The sequence below is a fragment of the Aquarana catesbeiana genome, linkage group LG05, assembly GCF_042186555.1.
Source record: "Aquarana catesbeiana isolate 2022-GZ linkage group LG05, ASM4218655v1, whole genome shotgun sequence".
In the NCBI taxonomy this organism is placed as follows: domain Eukaryota; kingdom Metazoa; phylum Chordata; class Amphibia; order Anura; family Ranidae; genus Aquarana; species Aquarana catesbeiana.
In genome coordinates, this window is record NC_133328.1 from 15,839,136 (window position 1) to 15,860,701 (window position 21,566).

At 42.8% G+C, this 21,566-nt stretch overlaps 1 protein-coding gene across 4 annotated transcripts in view; it reads right to left on the minus strand.

The window, feature by feature from the left end:
* Positions 1-2,350: 2,350 nt before the first annotated feature.
* The window catches only part of GJC2 (gap junction protein gamma 2), a 111,371-nt gene continuing 92,155 nt past the window's right edge, over positions 2,351-21,566 (minus strand). For 3 of the 4 annotated variants that reach the window (XM_073629470.1, XM_073629471.1, XM_073629472.1), the window contains one exon: positions 2,351-4,078. In XM_073629470.1, coding sequence (XP_073485571.1) covers positions 2,823-4,058 — 1,236 coding nt within the window. In that variant the 5' untranslated portion in view covers positions 4,059-4,078 and the 3' untranslated portion in view covers positions 2,351-2,822. Of the gene's footprint in view, positions 4,079-16,030; positions 16,500-21,566 lie in introns of those variants that run through there. The other variant, XM_073629473.1, reaches the window with a different exon arrangement.

The window sequence follows — 21,566 nt, forward strand, 5'->3', positions numbered from 1 at the left end:
TTTAGATCAAAGCATATTCATGTGTTAGAATGGCCCAGTCAAAGAACTAAATCCAATTGAGAATCTGTGGCAAGACCTGAAAATTGCTGTTCACAGACGCTCTCCATCCCAAAATGTCCCTCTCTAGATGTGCAAAGCTGGTAGAGACATCCCCAAAAAGACTTGCAGCAAAACGGTGTTCTACAAAGTATTGACTCAGGGGGGCTGAATACAAATGCCCCCCACACTTTTCACATATTTATTTTAAAAAATTGTGAAAACCAATAAAATACATTTACGTTTTTGGTTGTAACATGACAAAATGTGTAAAATGTCAAGGGGTATGAATACTTTTTCAAGGCCCTGTATATGCCTGGAGTTCATCTTTAAAGTAAACATCTCAAAACTGATCCACCATAGAATATTTTTCCATGGGATATACAGTGGAACCTCGGATTGCGAGTAACGCGTTTAATGAGCGTTTCGCAATACAAGCACTGTATTTTTAAAAATCGTAACTCAGTTTGCGAGTGTTGTCTCGCGAAACAAGCACGATTCAGGTTAAAGCGTGAGCAGTACCGCTTTTGGCCTGAGGTGGGGGGGCGCCGGAGCCGAGGAGAGCCGAAAGTCGCTGATCGCAGCCGATCAGCACCGTTCGGAAATGCACGGAAAGGCCCGAGGACAGCGCGGCTGACCTTGGCAAATCTCAGGTAGGAAGTCTTTCCAAGGTTTGCCGAGGTCAGCTGAAGTGTCCTCTGGCCTTTTTGGCCGTTTCCGAGGCTCTCTGACACCCCCCCCCCCCCCCCCCCCCCCGCCTCTGACCGCATGCGGTATAATTATTTTCGTTTCCATTGACTTCAATGGGAAAACTCGCTTTGATATGCGAGTACTTTGGATTACGAGCATTCTCCTAGAACGGATTATGCTCGTAATCCGAGGTTCCACTATATTGGCCTTCTCAACAGGCATATGTGATCTACTGTTAAACATAAAAGGTTAAAATAAAGACTAGACTTTGTTCCTATTACACAGACAAAATCTCTCTCTGAAAATTCACTTAACCTTTTTAGCGTGAATTAACGATCAATGTTTATGCTGTTGAACCAAAACTAAGGAAGGACCAACAGCCCATTTCCCTGAAGAGGGTGACACTGTTTATCTAACCTTCTGTGAGGGGAGTCTCTAATGTAAGAGGGAACTCTGTGGACTCTGATGTAAAGGGGAACTCTGTGGACTCTAATGTAAAAGGGAACTCTGTGGACTCTGATGTAAAGGGGAACTCTGTGGACTCTGATGTAAGAGGGAACTCTGTGGACTCTAATGTAAGAGGGAACTCTGTGGACTCTGATGTAAGGGGGAACTCTGTGGACTCTAATGTAAGAGGGAACTCTGTGGACTCTAATGTAAGAGGGAACTCTGTGGACTCTAATGTAAGAGGGAACTCTGTGGACTCTAATGTAAGAGGGAACTCTGTGGACTCTGATGTAAGGGGGAACTCTGTGGACTCTGATGTAAGGGGGAACTCTGTGGACTCTGATGTAAGGGGGAACTCTGTGGACTCTAATGTAAGAGGGAACTCTGTGGACTCTAATGTAAGAGGGAACTCTGTGGACTCTGATGTAAAGGGGAACTCTGTGGACTCTGATGTAAGGGGGAACTCTGTGGACTCTAATGTAAGAGGGAACTCTGTGGACTCTAATGTAAGAGGGAACTCTGTGGACTCTGATGTAAAGGGGAACTCTGTGGACTCTGATGTAAGAGGGAACTCTGTGGACTCTGATGTAAGGGGGAACTCTGTGGAATCTGATGTAAGGGGGATCTCTGTGGACTCTGATGTAAGAGGGAACTCTGTAAAGGATCAGTGGGAATGGTCCTGGGCTCGGTTCATGGGAGCCCTTCATGGTTTCTTGCGCCAGGGCCCTGACGGTTCTAGTTGCACTTCTGAACTGTATTGTTCAGATGCTACTGTCCAGAACTATGTCTGGTTTTGTCGTCACATTTGCGATGAATCTAAATGCTGGATACCAAAAATAAAGAATTCAAAAAAAAAACCCTGTAAGGTTTTTTATTTCTGATGGTGTACCTGTTCAGGAGCTTCACCCTCTCTACTTATTCTGGTGGCCATTGTCACCGGGAGTAAATCTGATCTGTGACAACTGTCTAAGAGGAAATTTCCCCTCTCTGTGAAGAGATATCCTCTCACTTGTATAGGAAGTTAAGGACATTTTTATATATTATTTGACCAAAGACCTCTCTTTCTCTTTCATGTTTCCCATTCCAAATACCAATAGTTCACAAAAGCAACAAGTACTAAGACACGGTTTGAGCCACGTTCTTTTTTTTCTTTTTTTTTTATATAAAAACAATATCTTACAAATTAAACAAAAAAAAAAAACGTTTCAGTTACAGAACAAATTCTCATTTCCCAGTCTGTATCCCATTAGTTATTTTGTGCAAAGCAAATATTCCAGCTGACTTTTCAGTCTACAGAACCAGGGGTCCCGCCAAGGAATTATTTAGGAATTAATTGTTCTATAGAGTAGAATTTAAGGGAGAGGCCCTCAAAGAGATTGTTTGTAGCCCTTCATGGTGGTAAATCCTGAAAGTATCGAGTATGACTCAGTTTCTCCAGATAGAAACACGTAAGTAGATATGAATGTATAAAGCCATATACTTGGTATTTGGTTAGAAAAAAAAAAAGTAGAGAAAAAAAGTATAAAATTGATATTTAGTATATTATGTTAAATTGTGCTTCGGTCCTGAACTGAGGAACCATTACTGGCATGTTAACAAAAACTCGGAATTCCAGTGGATTTAAAAAAAAAATTCCTGTAAATTTCAGATTAGATCCATACGGAAGTTTTTCCATCTTTGCTGCTGGTACTGCCTTTGTCTGAGCTAGCCTTGGGCTTCGCTCCTTGCTTTTCATGTGCAGTGTTTACCCGATTTTGCTCCACCACCGTCCCTCCAGAAGCAGGACTACTGGTCCTTGATGTCTGCCCGTTGACCTGAGAGTTATAGGTCTGGAATGCAATATCTAACTGTTCTTGGGCAACCCTCAAATGTTTATGTAAGGCGGTGAGGTCTGATGGAATGTTGTCATCGGGGCTTGTGCAATTCTGTTCTTGGGCAACGTTGGCCAAGTTTTGTTCGTGAGCCATGACGCCATTGGGGACTTTGGTGGACTTGCTTGACTTCACCACCATATTGTATTCTGGAGGGCAAGTGTTGTTTTCTGGGTATGAGTAATTGTAGGGTGGCTCCCTGGCAGTACTGGTCCTCTTGTTGCGAATTACATCCCTCAGGGTCCCAATTCCAAGATGAAACATCTCACAGATATTGAGCAACAAGCACAGGCAGCTCACCACATACATAATCAGCAAAAATACTGTCTTCTCTGTTGGTCTAGACACAAAACAGTCTACCGTGTGTGGACACGGTAGTGTATTGCACTGGAAGTTAGGCACTACTTGGAAACCATATAAGTAATATTGACCTATCAAAAAGCCAACTTCAAATACGGCCCTTGACAAAAGCTGAAAGACATACATTTTCATCAGTCCCTCTTCTTTAATTCGTGATCGGCCATCATGTTTTTTGTTTTCTTTGTCTTTGCTTTCCACTTTTTCTGGTTCTATTGGAGCCTGATAGATCATGGGCTCCTCCTCATCATCCTCAGGATCTTCAACGTTTTCACCAGTCCGCCATCTCGAATAAGACTTTTTCTTCTTTTTTTGTATATGTTTCCGTCTGTCATTCTCGGCAGCCCGGGCGATCTTGTGGATGGCGTAGCCCAGGTACATCACTGCTGGAGTTGATATCATGATGATCTGGAAGACCCAGAACCGCACGTGTGACAGCGGCGCAAAGGAGTCATAACAGACGTTGTCGCAGCCCGGCTGCTTTGTGTTACACGTAAATTTACTTTGTTCATCGGAGTAAATTGACTCTCCGCCGACGGCGGTTAAGACTATTCGGAAGATGATTAAGACTGTGAGCCAGACCTTCCCCACAAAGGTGGAGTGATTGTGAATTTCTTCTAGAAGACGGGTTAAAAAACTCCAGCTCATGTTGGGCATAAGGACTATTCATTTATAACCTAAAAAAGAAAACAAATAAAAACAAAAATTAATTAAATTGCATTAGACTCGGCTATTAGTCTTCATTCATCTATCCCAGAAAGTCCAATTTAATAGCTTAAAGCTGAATTTCAGGCAAACTAAAGCCGACCATATATCATGTGATTTTGTGTTACACCAAAATCACTCAATTTCCCCATTAACACAGTTAGTGTTGATGGGGGAATCTCCCCTGTGGAGCTACTGTGTGAGAACACAATTATTATTGCTGGAGGCTATAGCCACCGGCAATAATTGCGTGAATAGTCCGACCGGTTGGTTGTACCCAAGTTGATTAAATAACTTGGGTGCAATCAGCCTGTCCATACATACATAAATATATATATATATTTGGGTAGTTGGGCCCTCAGGAAAGAGGAGGAAGGACTGAGATGGAAGGACTGAGGGGCAGTAGGTGGGAGCATTGACTTGGGTCCTAAGGAGGAGGAAGAAGGCCTGAGGAATGGTGGGGAGCATTTAGTTGGGTTCTCAGGGAGAAGGGGGAAAAACTCTAGGGTGGTAAAGGGGAGCACTGAGTTGGACCCTCAGGGTGTAGGGGGAAGGACTGAGGGGTATTAGGTAGGAGCATTGAGTTGGGCTCTCAAGGGAGAGGGGATAAGACTGTAGGGTGGTAGAGGGGAGCAATGAGTTAGCCCTCAGGGTGGAGGAGGATGGACTGAGGTGCGGTAGGTAGGAGCATTGAGTCAGGCCCTGAAGGAGATGCGGGAAAGACTGAAGAGTGATAGGGGGAGCACTGAGTTGGGCCCTCAGGGTAGATGGGGGAAATGGGGAAGGACTGAGGGGCAGTAGGTAGGAGCATTGAGTCAGGCCCTCAAGGGTAAGGGAAAGACCGAAGGGTGGTAGGGGGAGCACTGAGTTGGGCCCTCAGGGTGAAAGGAAAAGTGGGGAAGGGCTGAGGGGTGGTAGATAGGAGCATTGAGTTGAGCCCTCAGGGTGGATGGGGAAGTAGGGACGTGGGGAAGGACTGAGGGGCTGTAGGTAGGAGCAGTGAGCTGAGATGGAAAGACTGAAGGGTAGTTGGAGAAAGCTCTGATTTGGGCCCTCGGGTGGAAGGGTGGAAGGGGAAGAGACTAAGGTGTGGTAGGAGAGAAGGTTAATTTGGGCCCTTAGGTGGGGAGGGTTAAGTTAGGCATTAATGATACAGAGCTGCCTAAATCTGTGTCTTCTATATATGCCTGGGGTTCAGCTTTAAAGTTAACATCTCAAACAGATCCGCCATAGAATATGTTTCCATGGTATATATTGGCCTTCTCAACAAGTATAAGTGGTCTACTGGTAAACATAAAAGAATGAAATAAAGACCAGACTTTGTTCTTATTACACAGACAAAGCTCTCTCTGTAAATTCACTAAACCTTTTAACGTGAATTAATGTTTTTGCCGTTGACCCATAACTAAGGACCAACCACCCATTTTCCTGGAGAGGGTGATACTGTTTATCTAACCTTCTGTGGTTGTGACATTTTAACGCCTATTCATGTATTTTCTTTGGTTTTCCAAAGAGCTATAAAAGTTTTGGCAATCTATTCTCAGCTGTAGAAAAAAAAAACTTCACAATAGTCCTGGGAAATCAACACCCGTTACAGCAAACTCATCACTGATATAACATAAAATAGAAGGCTGAACTTTGATGTGAGAGGATATCCCCTGCTTGTTTACACTGGAGAGAGTACAGTTATTCAACGACCCCCCGTTATTTAGGTTGGGAATATTCCAAATTAATCTCGCTGTGAGGAATGTGTCCTTAGATATTCTGCGCAAGGCATTCTCCAAGGGAACTGAAAATACCTTCAACTTTTTTTTTTTCATCTGTGCTTATAATAGTATATATCCACCCGAAGTAGAAATGTTTCTGGCTTCACTCCAACAGGCTGGGGTAACCTGCGGTAGACTTTGGTTACAGTCTCTGACCAGCTCCTGTATAATGTCTGCAGTCTCTGACCATCTCCTGTATCATATCTGGAGTCTCTGATCATCTCCTGTATCATGTCTGCAGTCTCTGATTATCCTTGTATCATGTCTGCTGTCTCTAAACATCTCATGTATCATGTCTGCAGTCTCTGACCATCTCCTGTATCATGTCTGCAGTCTCTGATTATCCTTGTATCATGTCTGCTGTCTCTAAACATCTCATGTATCATGTCTGCAGTCTCTAACCATCTCCTGTATCATGTCTGCAGTCTCGGACCATCTCTTGTATCATGTTTGCAGTCTCGGACCATCTCCTGTATCATGTCTGCAGTCTCTGACCATCTCCTGTATCATGTCTGCAGTCTCTGACCATCTCCTGTATCATGTCTGCAGTCTCTGACCATCTCTTGTGTCGTGTCTGCAGTCTCTGACCATCTCTTGTGTCATGTCTGCAGTCTCTGACCATCTCTTGTGTCATGTCTGCAGTCTCTGACCATCTCTTGTATCATGTCTGCAGTCTCTGACCATATTTTGTATCATGTCTGCAGTCTCTGACTATCTCCTGTATCACGTATCTCTTGTATCATGTCTGCAGTCTCTGACCATATTTTGTATCATGTCTGCAGTCTCTGACCATCTCCTGTATCATGTCTGCAGTCTCTGACCATCTCCTGTATCATGTCTGCAGTCTCTGACCATCTCCTGTATCATGTCTGCAGTCTCTGACCATCTTTTGTATCATGTTTCAGTCTCTGAGCATCTCTTGTACCATGTCTGTAGTATCTGGCCATCTCCTGTATTGTGCCTACAGTCTATGACCATCTTTGCATTGTGCTTGCAGTCTCTGATCATCTCTTGTATCATGTCTGCAGTCTTTGACTATCTCCTGTATCATGCTTGCAGTCTCTGACCATCTCCTGTATCGTGCCTGCAGTCCCTGACCATCTTTTTTATCATATTTGCAATCTCTGACCATCTCCTTAATTATATCTACAGTCTCTGACCATCTCTTTTATTATATTTACAGTCTCTGACCATCTCTTGTTTCATATTTGCAGTCTCTGACCATTTCCTGTATTATATTTACTGTCTCTGACCATCTCTTGTATCGTGTCTGTAGTCTCTGACCATCTCTTGTGTCATATCTGCAGTCTCTGACCATCTCTTGTATCATTCTTATAGTCTCTGACTATATCCTGTTTGTGTCTGCTGTCTCTGACACTGAACATTTACTGAATTTTATGTGCGCCACCTTTGGTGATGATAGGGGGCCACACTTGAGACCCCCCAAATCAGAAAAGTTGACCACCACTAGTCTAGAGTTGTCATTAACAGGAAACCCACCCTGAGAAATGCCAAGCAACCATCTCTGAAGTGCAAGTGGGCAGTAAGTGGCTGCAAAGAGGATCCAGAGGATAAGCAGCGCTGAGAGGCAACAAACAAAAGGTGAAAACACTATTTTATTTACAAAATGCCAATTGTTTAGGATATGTCATGCTTTACAAATGAAGTGCCATTCAGTTAGGATTTACATCTACTTTAAAACTTGCATCACTAAATATACTATCTGCTTTCCCTGTAAGCATGCTCCTCATGCCAAACCGTTAGTCTTGCTCCTGGCTCGGCTCTGCCTGGAAAAGTCACTTCTTGCACACACCCTGCCACATTATTAGATGTCACTTTTTGACCTGCAGTTCCTCCTTACACGAAAATGTTTCCTACTCTTTCAATTATGAGGCCGGTCTGGGAGAATATAATGTGTGATGGATAGCTGCTCTAATGATGATGGATCTTCCAGGGGTCTGGAGGTCGTTCACCAGATGTAGATAATGAAACTCTGGAACAAGTACACAGAAATGCCATCACCCAACGGAGAGGCACATGGGGCATGATAAGAAGAATGACTTTGAGCCAAGTGCCACGTCTTTATGGTTGAGGGACTTCTTCACGCACCCAAGCCGGCTAGCTGTGTGATAAGTCACTCAATGGCCTCCCAAGCTCTGTAGAACATGCCTAAGTCATGTACACTGTAAAAAATATTCTGTTGGGTCTATTTGCAACTATTTGCATCAACTTTTTAAGTACCGGTACTGTCAACTGAACTTATTCTTGTCTGACTCATTAGCCTTTTCATGTTTTCAACTTTGTTGTTTTAAAGCAAAGTTCCACCCAAAAATGGAACTTCCTCTTTAAGTGCAGAGGACCCCCTGACATGCCACATTTGGCATGTCATTTTTTTTGGAGGGGGGGGGGGAGCGGGTACCCTTCTTAGAGGGTTCCAGCTCCCACTTCCTCCCGGGACAACGCGGCGCCGGAAGGAAGTTCACCTCTCCCCCTCCCTCTCACAATGCCGGCACCGCAGAGAGGAGGGGGAGAGGAGCGGGGCTTCGTTCACCCGCATCGCTGGACTGTGGGACAGGTGAGTGTCCGATTAATAAAAGTCAGCAGCTACACTTTTTGTAGCTGCTGACTTTTATATGGATGGAACTCCGCTTTAAGTAAAGCCAGCTCATTTTTTTTCAGTTTATAGACCATAGGTTCAAGTAAAGCCTACTCATTTTTTCAGTTTATAGGCCATAGGTTTAAGTTAGGAATACATACATAACATTAACTTACTGTTTTTTTTCAGGTACACACACACACACACACATATATATATATAATAACTCTGTCAATTTATACAGCACTTTACATATACATTCACATCAGTCCCTGCACTCAAGGAGCTTACAACCTAAGATCCCTAATTCACATTCATATATACACATACTAGGGCCAATTTAGACAAGAGCCAATTACTCTACCAGCATGTCTTTTGACTGTGGTAGGAAACCTGAGTACCCAGGGGAACCCATGCAGGCACAGGGAGAGCATGCAAACTCCATGCAGATAATGTAGTGGTCGGGATTTGAACCAGCAACCCCTTTGCTGCAAGGTGAAAGTGCTAACCACTACACCACTGTGGTAACCACTAAGCCACTACACCACTTGTCTGGAACCATAGTTTTAAGTGATATTAACTTATTTTTTTCTTGTAACTTTTTTTTAAGTTGGTAAAACGTATTTTCCAAATGTATTTGATATATGTTTGAAGGTTTTTATTTCATATTAAAACAATAATATTTTTTTTTTTAAAAAAAGGATTAGTCCCATGAAACAGGCTTTCAAACAAATGAACATTTATTATGTATAATAAATAAGGCTGCCGATAACCGGCAAATCTTTAGTTTAGTTTAAACTGTGATCAGCTGTGATTGGACACGGCTGGTCACATGGTAAAGAACCGCTCTGATTGGCTCTTTACCCCGATCTGTGAACAGCTGTGTCCAAAGGACACAGCTATAGCGTGGGTGGGAGGGTGGTGGTTAAAGTGGTTGTAAACCTCAGACATGAAATATGAACAAAGCATATCCCTCTATAGTGTGTACTTGTCTCAATTAAGAGCAGTAAGTGTCATTTTTGTCTGCTGCTTTGTTCCTCTGCTATCAGTCACTTCTGACAAGTTTTCCTGACACCAAGAGAAAAAAGGTGACTGGGAGGGACCTCCTCGCTGGGAGGCTGAGCCGGGTGTCTGTCCAGGGATCTGATGGATCCCAGCTCCGTGGTCGTGGTGACGCGGTGCCTGGACCGACTTCTGTGATGTCAGCAGAGAGCCCGACTTCAGCCCGCTGTCTGCTAAAAATGGGTCACAGGAGTGCAAAACGAACTGCGCTCCTATGATCCACAGGAGAAGTACAGACAACAAGTTTTTCCCGTACTTCTCCTTTATCTGAACAAGTTGAAGTTAGAAGCTAAACTGGTTTCTATGCAGCCCGATTTAGCACTCTCCAGCTTTAGTAAACAAACCCCTTTAAGTCTGCACATTATCACTGGCAGTTTCAGACTACAATGGCATCTGCAGTGTCATCTGTTTAACACTGTAAATGTCAGATACAATTATCTGAGTTAAAAAAAAAGTAATAAAAAAAATAAAGTAATCATTTTCTTTACTCTTTTGTGCATTTGCATAATAAAAAAGCAGGTTGATAATATTTTTTTAAGTATGCCATTTAGTCATGGAGTTATTGTCAAGGCAACAGATGCATTTTAAATATTGTCCCAGGAATATTAGTATTAATGTTAATGACCTGTAGTCACCAAAAGGTTAAACGTCTTAATCCCAGGAAGTTATTCCAAGTACTCCAAGATTTCGCCTGAACTGAATGTTTAGATACATACGGAAAATGTCTCTATTATTATATTCACAGATGTAAGAAGAGCTATAATTAGATATTTCTCAAGCTTACAAGTGCTTTGCTATTTATCGATTCACCTAAGGGCCAGATTTGTGAAATTTGCTAACTTAGCATCAGAATATAATACATACATGTGCCGTCATGTACTCAGACAACATTTCCTATTGGGCGCAGCAGATTCTTCAAAAGCCTGTATAAGCATCAAGACACGGTGCATGTGTGGAGCATGGACGATTCAGGGTCCGTGATCTCAGAAGGTACGAAAGCCAGGCTGCTAGCATTTTCAAAAGGAGGTCGGCACCAGCAGCCCTTGTACTTATCTCATGATAGATGTGCTTTAAAGTGCATCATTGCCCTGGCTGTGGACATTAAAGTATTTACATATCTTAACAAGCACTATAAGAGACATAGGGGCCAAGAGACCCTGGGGGCCCATTCATGCTAGTAACAAACAGATGGCCCCTGCCCCCACCTATAACTGGTCTTCACAGCAAGGAGAACATGGAAGGGCCAACGTATGAAAGACAAAACCAGAAAAAATTCCCAGCTCAACTCGCCAACTAGTCTGCTTACCAACTGAATTAACTTGTCCAACAGCATGCGTTAAAGTGGCGGCCCGTAATGCAGGACGCAGGGGCACCGCCCTTCCTATCCATGCATCCAGCGCCCTAATCTACATGTAGGGAGCCGGACGCATTGAATTCCAATCAGGCTTTTTTTTTTTTTTTTTGTTTGGAAGCACGTGATTGGAGCCAGGGGCTCTAATAGGCTTCAGAAAAGGGTGGGCTCGGGGCGCACAGCACTGAATATTCGCTATTGTTACACTGATTCTCCTCCTGGCCAACCAGGAAGCGGGTCCTGAGAGCCGTTTCCAGATTGGCCGAAAGGAGAAGCGATCCTATTGGCCTAGGAGGAGGGAGGAGACGAGGAAGAGACGCAGGGGAAGCCTGACCGACGCACCAGCCACCACGGTGGGGGGACACGGAGGAGACGGAGGGGGGAAGCCGCCTCTGGCGGGCACACTTGTCCATGTCAGTCTGGGGGCAGCACAGGGTAAGCGAGGGGGGGGGGGGGGTTCTGGGTATGGTGTGCAGTGAAGGCTGGAGGGCTGGAGCAATGGGGTGAAGTGGCGGGGGGTGTGGTCCGTGGTCAGGTCCGACCCCCTCCCCCGACCGATGGAGCACCAGCCGCCGCTTGGTTTAGTTAGCACACATTTGCAAATGCATGCGTAAGCTGCAAGGCCTCTTCATGGGAACCCTGAATCACTTGCAGTCCTAACCTTCTAATTTCATGGGGTCCCCACAATGGAAGCACATGCATTCCAATGGATAGATAGGGGGAAGGTGGGCCTGGACCCCTCCTTAAAGGTACAGGGGACACACTGGACACCCAGCACATGGATTAATGGCAGAAAAGGTGCCCAGTGTGTCCCCTGACCAAATTTACACTAGTAACAAAGAGATGGCCCCTCCCCCCACCTATAACTGGCCTTCACAGCAAAGAACACATAGAAGGGCAAACGCATGAAAGACAAAACCAGAAAAAATTCCCAACTCAACTCACCAGTCTGCTTACCAACCTAATTAACCTGTGGTATTCATGCTAGCCCTGTGCTAGCCATGCTTTGTCCCTTTGCTCTCTCCTCCTATCAGTATGCTTCTTGTTAGCACGTGCACCGATTGGCTGCTTGTGCTGCATCTCCTTCCCCCCAGTCTGAGCTCTGCTATACTGGGACTGTAAAAGACTGATACCAAATCAAATTTAACACCTTCCTGCCCAGGTTATAGTAAAATGACGGTGGGGCAGGAGCACTGTTGTTCTGGTATGACGTCATATGACGTCGTCCCACAACGCGCCTCTCCTGGGGCAACGTAGCGGCCTGATCTGTCACGGTGGACACAGCCGATGACTGATCACTGTACAGGCCCACTGCCAATACCATGTGATCTCTCTGACCAATCACAGCAGATCACATGACAGCTTCCTTTGTATACAATCGTTTTGCTAGCTGTGATTGGTTTACAGGGATCACATGGAACAGACAGGGCCAATCACAGCCCATCTGTACCATGTGATTAGCTTTGGCCAATCAGCTAATCGCAACAATACACACGGAATCAATCAGTTTCATTCAGTAAAAATGGTTGCTTATACCAATGATATAAACAATCCTAATGTGTAAAAAAAAAAATTCTGATCACTTCCACAGAGTGGTACAGTATTGTATTACTCTGGTCATGTGGGTTAGAAAAATAATCGTAAAATAAAAAAGAAAAGCAATGTAACAAAAAAAAAAAAAAAAAAAAAAAGAAAAAAATTGAAAAAATGAATTACAATTTTATTTTTTATTGTTTACATGCTGTCACCAGTGTCCCTGATCATCACCGCACCAGGTATATGATGATACTGTACTGCATTGGTGACAGTATGTAAAACTAAAAAAATAAATCGTGACTTTTTTTTTTTTTTTTTTTTTAGTTTCTTAATTTTCCAAAAAATTGTGACAAAAAAAAAAAATCACAACTTCAAAAAACTCGCCTTGCCTCTTACTACATACCTTGGACTGTCTACTTTCCAAAAAGGGGTCATTTGGGGGATATCTGTACTGTCCTGACATTTTAGGGCCTCAAGAAATTAGATCGGCCATCAGTACATCAGGATTGATCAATTTTCAGATATACATCCCATAGTTTGTAGACTCTATAACTTTCCTACAGACTAAATATTATACACTGATTTGGGTTATTTTCTTTTCACCAAAGAAATGTAGCAGAATACATTTTGGCCTAAATTTATGAAGAAAGATTATTTATTTGCTAAATTTTATAACAGAAACTAAGAAAAACAAATTTTATTTATTTAGCAAAAAATAAAAACCCCAGTGATGATTAAATACCACCAAAAGAAAACTCGATTTGTGTGAAAAAAATGATAAAAATTTCATATGGTAACAGTGTTGTCATTTAACTACTTCCGGACCACCCACCGCACACATATATACTGCGGGAGAGCGGCCCCGGCTGTGCGAAACAACGTACCTGTACGTTGATCGCGTCTTCCAGGTCTAAGGCGCGTGCCGCTGTGTGACCCACTCCCGCTGAGATTGGACACAGTGGGAGCCAATCAGCGGGTCCGGTGTATGCAATGTTCGCCAAGGAACCCCGCGATCATTCATCGAGAGACAGATCGCCGTTCTGTCATTGAAGAAGAGGGAGATCTTGTGTTTCTGCTAAGCAAGAACGCGGATCTCTCTCTTCCTCCAGTTAAACCATCCCCCAAACAGTTAGCATGCACGCCCTAGGCACACATTTAACCCTTTGATCGCCCCTGATGTTAACCCCTTCCCTGCCAGTGTCATTAGTACAGTGACAGTGCATTTTTTTAGCACTGATCACTGGTCTCCAAAAAGCGTCACTTAGTGTCCGATTTGTCCACTACAATGTCACAGTCCCACTAAAAATTGCTGATTGCCGCCATTACTAGTAAAAAATATTTTAAAAAAATTAAAAGTCCATAAATCGATCCCATAGTTGTAGATGCTATAACTTTTGTGCAAACCAATCTATATACGTTTACTGGGATTTTTTTTTAACCAAAAATATGTAGCAGAATACATATTGGCCTAATGTGATGAAGAAATATTTTTTTTTTTTTACATTTTTTTTTATTGGATATGTTTTATAACAGAAAGTAACATAATATATTAAAAAACGAATAATAAAAAATAAATAAAAATAAAATATAAATAAATATAAATATATATATATATATATATATATATATATATATATAATTTATATTTATTTATATTTTATTTTTATTTATTTTTTATTATTCGTTTTTTAATATATTTTTGGGGGATATTTATTATATTAAAAAGTAAATATATATCGGCCTAAACTGAGGAAGAAATTTGTTTGTTTTTTTTATATATATATTTTTATATATTTTTTTTAGGATATTTATTATAACAAAAAGTAAAAAAAATAGCTTTTTTCAAAATTGTCACTCTTTTTTTGTTTATAGCACTAAAAATAAAAACCGCAGAGGTGATCAAATACCACCAAAAGAAAGCTCTATTTGTGGCAAAAAAATGACATCTATTTTATTCGGGTACAGCTAAAGAAATTTGATTTTTTTACTATTTATTTTTTTATTGGATGTGTTTTTAGAGCAGAAAGTAAAAAATATTGTTTTTTGTTTTTTTTTTTTCAAAACTGTTGGTCGTTCTTTGTTTCTAGCACAAAAAATAAAAAAATGCAATCAAATACCATCAAAAGAAAGCTCTTTTTGTGGGGGGAAAAAAAAAGGACATAAATTTTATTTGGGTACAGCGTCGCACAACCGTACAATTGTCAGTTAAAGTAACACAGCGCCGTATCTCAAAAAAATGGCCTGGTCAGGAAAGGGGTGAAACCTTCCGGGGGCTGAAGTGGTTAAAGTGTGACGGCGCTGAAAGCTGAAAATTGGCCTGGGCAGGAAGGGGGGGGGGGTGAAAGTACTCAGTATTGAAGCGGTTAAATTAGAGAAATAAAAAAAATAAAAAAATCACAACTCAAAATGAAGTAAAAATGTTACATTTACAAAAAAACCTTTAGTCTTTGAGATATCTCAAACTTGAAACCTCTGAATATTGTACTTTTAAGCGATATTAACGGTTTACTAACAGCTGTGACACATCTCAGTATAAAAGCTGGCGACGCATTATACAATTTCATTGTACAACTTTCCTTTAGATTTACCAAAACAATATAATATGAGGTCACACCTAAAAACGTTCAAATTGTATGCAATCAGGTCGGCCTTGGAATACACAGTTGAAGCTAACTCCAGGGGCGGACTGACCATTCGGGCGCTCGGGCACTGCCCGAGGGCCCCGTGCCACTAAGGGGCCCCATCAGGGTTGCCAGCCTCAGTAAAACCAGGGACAGTATGTAAAAATATGTGTTTTTAAAAAATCCCAAGATTATAGCTGCCCCCCCCTCTCCAGTACCTTTTCCAGTGTGTGTATGTGTATTCTGTGTGTGTATACCGTGTGGCCCCATAATCTATTGCCTGGGGGCCCCATAATCTCCTATTGCCTGGGGGCCCCATAATCTCCTATTGCCCAGGGGCTCCACAATCTCCTATTGCCTGGGGGCCCCATAATCTTCTCTTATTGCCCGGGGGCCCCATGAGTTGTCAGTCCGCCCCCGGCTTACTTTAAAGGAAATTGAACAGGAAAATTGTATAATGTGTAGTCAGCTTTAGACATTTTTTCGCATAGACAATTTTGACAATTTTAGACAATTCTGCGCATGCCGAGCCAAGCAAGCGTCTGCTATTGATGCAATTTTCGCACATTGAAACAATTCTGCGCTTTTACCTCTTACAAAAGCACGTTACGAAACGTCTCCTTTGGCAATAACATTGAAATGAACGTTCTGTTTTATGTATCCTTTTTCAGAACATACTTTTCATCCCCCAAAGGCTGAATTTCATGAACGCTCATAAGAAACAAAAAAAAAAACCTTCACAGCTCAAAAAACAAATCAGAATTACCCGGCCACTTTGATCTTCCCAAGAACGATTCATTCTACTCATTTTTAATGTTGCACATGAAAAAAAACGTAAAACTCACGAATGTGTCTGCGAGATTTTCTGACGCTCACACAAGCCTTCCCGTTCTGCTATGTAAAGTAGTAAAAAAAAAAAAAAAAAAATCCTTGGAAGTATTTGTTTCCTAAGTTCCTGGAAAAGTGGAGGAAAAGTCGGATATTATACTCACTTTACAAGGTGCTTTTTTGCAAGACCCGGGTGCAAAGTGCGAAATCCCAAGACAGAGGCCAAGATCCGGTTGCTCAAGGTATAGAAAATGCAAAAAAAAAAATAATACAAAACTGGAATTGTGAAAAAGACACAAAGTAACGATGAGGCGGAACGCTTTGTGAGTATTTAAACTTGCCGTCAGTGTGATGTATAGGCGCGCTCCGTCTGCACTGATCCTGCTCTGGCAAGTTTACATTCTTCTGTTGCTATAGAAGAAAAAAAAAATATTCCTTCGCTGCGCGGAGAAAATCCATCCTAATTCTTGTTTCCTGTTGTCTTTGCAGAATTCCCTTTATGATCTGCAGAATCACCGGGTGGGTTTGAGGAAAACTGTCCACCGTATGTATGCACCGCTCTGCTGACTGGGATTCTCAGAGCAATGTCTGGAATCCTTCTCTCTCTCTCTCTCTCTCTCTCTCTCTCTCTTTTTTCTACTTTTTTTTCTCTCCCTGAAGAGTAAACAAGTCAGCAGAGAGATGACTGAGGGAGGGCAGCTAATAGGAAACAAACCGTAATAAAGGACACGCTACACGTGTCTGTAACGTGTCTGGGAGGATTCTGCGGCCTCAGGACTCTAGAAAGGAAAACTCCAAAAAAAAGATGGAAAGGAGAGCTACAAAAAAAGATGGAAAGGAGAGCTCCAAAAAGATGGAAAAGGGAGCACTAAAAAAGATGGAAAGGAGAGCTCCAAAAAAAGATGGAAAGGGGAGCACTAAAAAAGATGGAAAGGAGAGCTCCAAAACGATGGAAAGGAGAGCTCTAAAAATTGAAGGGAGGGGTCCAAAAAAGATGGAAAGGAAAGCTCGAAAAAATGGAAAGGAGAGCTCCAAAAAGAAGGAAAGGAGAGATCCCAAAAAAATACTAAATGCAGTTCAAAAAGATAGAAAAGGAGAGTTCCAAAAAGATGGAAAGGAGAGCTTCAAAAAGACGGAAAGGAGAGCCCAATGAAAGATGGTAGGGGAGCTTAAAAAAGAAAATACAGTGGAACCTCAGATTACGAGCATAATCTGTTCCAGGAGTATGCTCGTAATCCAATGTACTCGCATATCAAAGCGAGTTTTCCCATTGAAGTCAACGGAAACAAAAATAATTTGTTCCGCATTGACTTCAATGGGATGCAATACCGCATGTGGCCAGAGGCGGGGGGGCACCGGAGAGCCTCGGAAATGGCCGAAAAGGCCCGAGGGACACTTCAGCTGACCTTGGCAAACCTTGGAAAGACTCCGTTCACGAGCCTTTCCGAGGTTTGCCGAGGTCAGCCGAACTGTTCTCGGGACTTTCCGTGCATTTCCGAACGCTGACGATCGGCGCTGTTCGGCTCCGGCGCCCCCCCCCCCACCTCAGGCCAAAAGCGGTACTGCACAACGCTTTTGGCCTGAATCCTGCTCGTTTTGCGAGACAACACTCGCAAACCAAGTTAGGATTTTTAGAAATATAGTGCTCGTTTTGCAAAACGCTTGTTAACCGCGTTACTCGCAAACCGAGGTTCCACTGTAGAAAAACTGAAAATACCGTTCAAAAAGATGGAAAGTAGAGCTCCAAAAAAAGATGGAAAGAATAGCTCCAAGAAAGATGAAAAGGAGAGCTCCAAGAAAGATGGAGAGAGCTAAAAAAACAAACAGAAAATACACTTAAAAAAGATGGCAGGTAGAGCTACAAAAAGATGGAAAGAAGAGCTCCAAAATAGATGGAAAGTAGAGCTCTAAAAATCTCAATGTAGAGTTCCAAGAAAAATGGAAAGGAGAGCTAAAACAAAAAAAACCTGAAATTACAGCTCGAAAAAGGGAAAGGAGAGCTCTGATAAAGATTGCATGGAGAGCTCCATAAAAGTTAGAATGGAGAGCTCCAAAGGAGGGAGAGTCCCCCAAAAATGAAAAGAGTAGCTCCAAAAATGTAAAGGAGAGCTAAAAAAAATGGAAAGGAGAGCTCCAAAATTAGAAAGTGCAGGCACTAGGAAAGAGTAGATGAGTGACAATCGTGCGATCACATTACACTTCATGAAACAACGTGCGCTCGCATTACACTTTAAAGGAGAGCTGGGAATGTACCCGGCAGGGGCCAGCAAAGAGGTGGGTGGAGACAAAGAGGTGCAGGCACTAGGAAAGAGTAGATGGGTGACAGTCAGGAAGGGTAGAGGGGGAAATGCCAGGGAGGCCGATCCAGAGCTGGAGCATTCCAAGTACACTCCATCCTAGCTGCCGGGGAAGAACTCCTCCAGTGAAAGTGGGGGGAAAGCGAAGGGAAAGGAAAGACGGATTCTGGTGGTAGGGGACTCAATTCTTAGAAGGACAGAGAGGCCAATCTGTAACAAAGACCTGAAGCACCAAACTTTATGTTGTCTACTGGGCACTCGGGTTCAGCACATCACGGATCTGGTATACAGATTACTGGGAGGGGCTGGGGAAGACCCGGCTGTCATGGTGCACGTTAACACCAATGACAAAGTCAGAGGCAGATGGAATGTCCTAAAGAACGATTTTAGGGACTTGGGAGCTAAATTGAGGAAAAGGACCTCCAAGGTAGTGTTCTCAGGAGAACTACCGGTACATTGAGCCACACCAGAAAGGCAGAAGGAGATTAGGGAAGTAAACAAGAGAGAGCTGGTGTAGTAAGGAGGGGTTTGGGTTCCTGGAGGATTGGGCCGACTTCTCAGTCGATAACCAGTACTATAGAAGGGACGGACTGCACCTAAATGAGGAGGGTGCAGATCAGCTGGGAATAAAGATGGCCAAAAAGTTAGAGGGGTTTTTAAACTAGGCGACGGGGGGGGGCAGAGGTAGAGATAGTCAGCGTGGAACATATTCCAGAAGGCAGTATTAGTGATATGTTGACTAAAGCACATAAACCCAAGGTAAGTATAGTAACAAGTCCTAGTTGCAATCTCGAAACACCCAATAAGAGGATAGTATGCGACCGGTCTAAACTATATGGCATGTTCACTAATGTTCACTAATGCCAGGAGCCTGGCGGACAAGATGGGTGAACTAGAGATACTGTTGTACGAGGAGGATTTGGATTTTGTGGGAATATCAGAGACCTGGTTCAACAGCTCTCATGATTGGCTGGCAAACATTCAAGGGTATACCCTTTATCGCAGGGATAGAGAGGGTAAAAAAGGGGGAGGGGTATGCCTATATATCAAGAATAATGTACAAGTGAATGTGAGAGATGACATCACTGAGGGAGCTAGAGAGGAGGTGGAATCCTTATGGGTAGAGCTCCAAAGGGATGAAGCTAAGGGGAAAATAATACTGGGAGTATGCTATAGGCCCCCTAACCTGAGGGAAGAGGGGGAGATGGATCTCCTATCACAAGTTGGATTAGCAGCAAGGATGGGAAGTGTTATCATAATGGGGGATTTTAATTATCTAGACAGGGAACCGCGCATTCATTTAAGGCTCGCCAGTTTCTAAATGTCTTGCAGTACAATTTTATGGGTCAGATGGTAGACTCACCAACTAGAAATAAAGCGTTACTGGATCTACTGATTACCAACAATACAGACCTGATCACGGATGTGGAAATATGGGGAAATTTAGGAAACATCGATCCCAGGTCAATTGGCTTCAGTATAAATCACACAAATATGAAACATAAGGGGAATACAAAGACACTGAATTTCAAAAGAGCCAACTTCCCTAAACTACAAACTTTGCTAGAAGGCATGAATTGGAATAAAATCTTAGGAACAAAGAACACGGAGGAGAGATGGGTTTGCTTTAAAGTTATGGTTCGGGTTTAGGGTTAGGGGTGCATCCCATTGGGTAATACATTTAAAAGAGCGAACAAATGTCCTGGTGGCTTAACTCCAATGTAAAAATGCATATAAAAGCAAAGGAGAAGGCCTTCAAAAAATACAGGGTTGAGGGATCATCATCAGCATTCAGACTTTATAAACAATGCAACAAGAAATGTAAGGGTGCAATAAGGACGGCTAAGATAGAACATGAAAGACATATAGCGGAGGAGAGCAAAAAAAAATCCCAAGAAATTCTTTAAGTATGTAAACAGTAAAAAAGGGAGGACAGACCATATTGGCCCCCTAAGGAATGAGGAAGGACATCTGGTTACAAAGGATGGGGAGATGGCGAAGGTGAATTTGAATTTGAATTTGTTCTTCTCCTCTGTCTTCACATGGGAATCGGGGGGCTTCAGTAACCAAAACTGCAGTGTTTATCCTCATGACACATCACAGGAAGCACCTCCATGGTTAACAGAGGACAGAATTAAAATTGGACTTCGGAAACTTAACATTAATAAATCACCGGGACCAGATGGCTTGGATCCAAGGGTACTTAGGGAACTCAGTCAAGTAATTGCCAGACCATTGTTCCTAATTTTTACTGACAGTCTACTGACTGGAATGGTACCAGCTGATTGGAGAAAAGCCAATGTAGCGCCAATATTTAAATAGGACCCAAAATACATCCCTGGGAATTACAGACCAGTTAGCCTAACATTAATAGTATGCAAGCTCTTGGAGGGGATGATAAGGGACTATATACAAGATTTTAGTAATGAGAACGGTATCATTAGCAGTAATCAGCATGGATTCATGAAGAAACATTCTTGCTAAACCAATCTATTAACCTTCTATGAGGAGGTGAGTTGCCATCTAGATAAAGGAAGGCCCGTAGACGTGGTGAATCTGGATTTTGCAAAAACATTTGACACAGTTCCCCATAAACGTTTACTGTACAAAATAAGGTCCGTTGGCATGGACCATAGGGTGAGTACATGGATTGAAAACTGGCTACAAGGGCGAGTTCAGAGGGTGGTGATAAATGGGGAGTACTCGGAATGGTCGGGGTGGGTAGTGGGGTTCCCCAGGGTTCTGTGCTGGGACCAATCCTATTTAATTTGTTTATAAACGACCTGGAGGATGGTATAAACAGTTCAATCTCTGTATTTGCGGACGATACTAAGCTAAGCAGGGCAATAACTTTTCCGCAGGATGTGGAAACCTTGCAAAAAGATCTGAACAAATTAATGGGGTGGGCGACTACATGGCAAATGAGGTTTAATGTAGAAAAATTTAAAATAATGCATTTGGGTGGCAAAAATATGAATGCAATCTACTCACTAGGGGGAGAACCTCTGGGGGAATCTAGGATGGAAAAGGACCTGGGGGTCCTAGTAGATGATAGGCTCAGCAATGACATGCAATGCCAAGCTGCTGCTAACAAAGCAAACAGAATATTGGCATTAAAAAGGGGATCAACTCCAGAGATAAAACGATAATTCTCCCGCTCTACAAGACTCCGGTCCGGCCGCACCTGGAGTATGCTGTCCAGTTCTGGGCACCAGTCCTCAGGAAGGATGTACTGGAAATGGAGCGAGTACAAAGAAGGGCAACAAAGCTAATAAAGGCTCTGGAGGATCTTAGTTATGAGGAAAGGTTGTGAGCACTGAACTTATTCTCTCTGGAGAAGAGACGCTTGAGAGGGGATATGATTTCAATGTACAAATACCGTACTGGTGACCCCACAATAGGG